Source organism: Gossypium arboreum, chromosome 7, assembly GCF_025698485.1.
Source record: "Gossypium arboreum isolate Shixiya-1 chromosome 7, ASM2569848v2, whole genome shotgun sequence".
Taxonomy (NCBI): Eukaryota; Viridiplantae; Streptophyta; class Magnoliopsida; order Malvales; family Malvaceae; genus Gossypium; species Gossypium arboreum.
Genome location: NC_069076.1, coordinates 60,856,035 through 60,857,830, shown reverse-complemented (window position 1 = coordinate 60,857,830; position 1,796 = coordinate 60,856,035). Strand labels below are relative to the sequence as shown.

General features: G+C 33.9%; 1 protein-coding gene across 1 annotated transcript; it reads left to right on the top strand.

Moving 5' to 3' along the window:
* The first annotated feature begins 683 nt into the window (after positions 1-683).
* Positions 684-1,429, top strand: LOC108481717 (glycine-rich protein 23-like). Its single transcript, XM_017784814.2, has one exon. The coding sequence runs from the start codon at positions 773-775 to the stop codon at positions 1,220-1,222; it is 450 nt and encodes a 149-aa protein (XP_017640303.1). The 5' UTR covers positions 684-772; the 3' UTR covers positions 1,223-1,429.
* Positions 1,430-1,796: the final 367 nt, after the last annotated feature.

Genomic DNA, 1,796 nt, shown 5'->3' with positions numbered 1-1,796 from the left:
AACATATTATTATAGATAAATAATATATAAATAATTTTAAAGTATAAGCACTTTCTCCTAGATTTCTTCAAAACTCTAGAGAATTTATAAAAATATTTAAAAAACTATAATTATTTATAGGGTAAGAGCAAGTTATGAGAATATTTTCTAGTTGATGTGAGATTAAAACTTGATTGTATGAAAAATTATCACATGTCGAAAAATGAGTATGCCACATATCGAAATATTAGGCTTTCATGTCGGCTGCGAGTTTAAAGCCTTGTAATATAATATATATGAAATGATTTACATTTAAAAAATTTATATTTTAGTAAAAATATTTGAAATAATGGTGAATAGCTTTTGTTTTTTCTAATAAATTGAAGTTGTAATGGATAATTTTTTTTGTTAGCGGTAAATTAATAGCGGTAAATTTTTGTCACTAATATAAACAAAAGTTTAATAAATTGACATTTTATATTAATTATATTATGGAAAAATATTTTTACATTTGTTACTTTAGGGAAAGGTGTGATGAGACGGAAAAATTAGAAAGAAAACTACAAATTCTATCTATAAGAACATATTTTTGGGATATATAACAGCTTATTAGACAGTTAAGACATCAAATGACCTCTGTGCCTGCATTTAAGCTCCATTTAATACTCACAACTGTCCCTTCACTGGACCCTTTTTATGCCTTTAAAAGGAGATCTTCAGGATACACTTTAGATGCAGAGATAGAGAGTAAAAGAGAGTGAGAAAGGTTATATTCCTTTGCCTGATTAGAGACATGGAGAAGTGGAGTTTTATGCTAGTTATTGCATTAGTTGTTGTTCACGCTAGTGCAAGAAATGTGCCCACAACTACAACTGTGCCCACTAGCACTACACGCAGTAGTGTACCAAGTGGTGCTAATGGTGTTGGCGACCAAAAGAACTTCCTCACTTACGGTGGCGTTGGGGGCTACTCTGGAATTGGCTCTAATGGCTTGCCATTTGGTGGAGTAGGGGGTCTGGGTGGGATTACTCCCCTCGGTGGTGCAGGTGGACTTGGAGGTGGAGTCGGGGGCATTGGTGGAGTAGGTGGACTTGGAGGAGGTAATGGACTCGGTGGGCTCGGGGGATTTGGTGGCTTGGGTGGCGGCGGTGGTGCTGGTGGTGGAGTTGGAGGTGGAGTCGGAGGTGCTGTTGGCGGTGGAGCTGGTGGTGGTGTTGGCACTGGTGTCCTTCCTTTCCCTTGAAGTATGTTAACCTTAAAATAGTTTAAACTATTTTAATAAAGGTGTAGTTAAGTGTTTATTGTGTGGGAATCAGAAACTCAGAAATCGTCTTACTTTATGTTTTAATTTGGCACATGTTTTTCGTTCATTTTAATTCGAGCTCAACGTCATGTTTTTGTAATAGATATTTTACGTAAATGAATTTAATCTTCTGTTCTATTCGCTATATATAGAGAGGCTTTACTTAAACCTACCGCTCAAGTCCTATACTTTATCCAAAGAGATTTAAACCATTCATGCTGGTGACTAGGATTGAAGTTTCAATTTATACATTAAAATATTCACACATATAAGACTTCTTTTAAGTGAATAAGTCCCATTTAACTTTAAACTTGTTATTTACACTTGATTTAGATCACTGTTTGTAATTTTTATTAAATTACCGATATCACCATGCCACATATTATCAAATTTAAACATCAATTATTTCCTCATTATTTTTTTATATCATTATTGGTAGTAGTGACTAACCCTCTCACCCTTAATGCTCTCTAAAATGTAAACAATTATACTTCAATTATTCCTAGTTATTTTT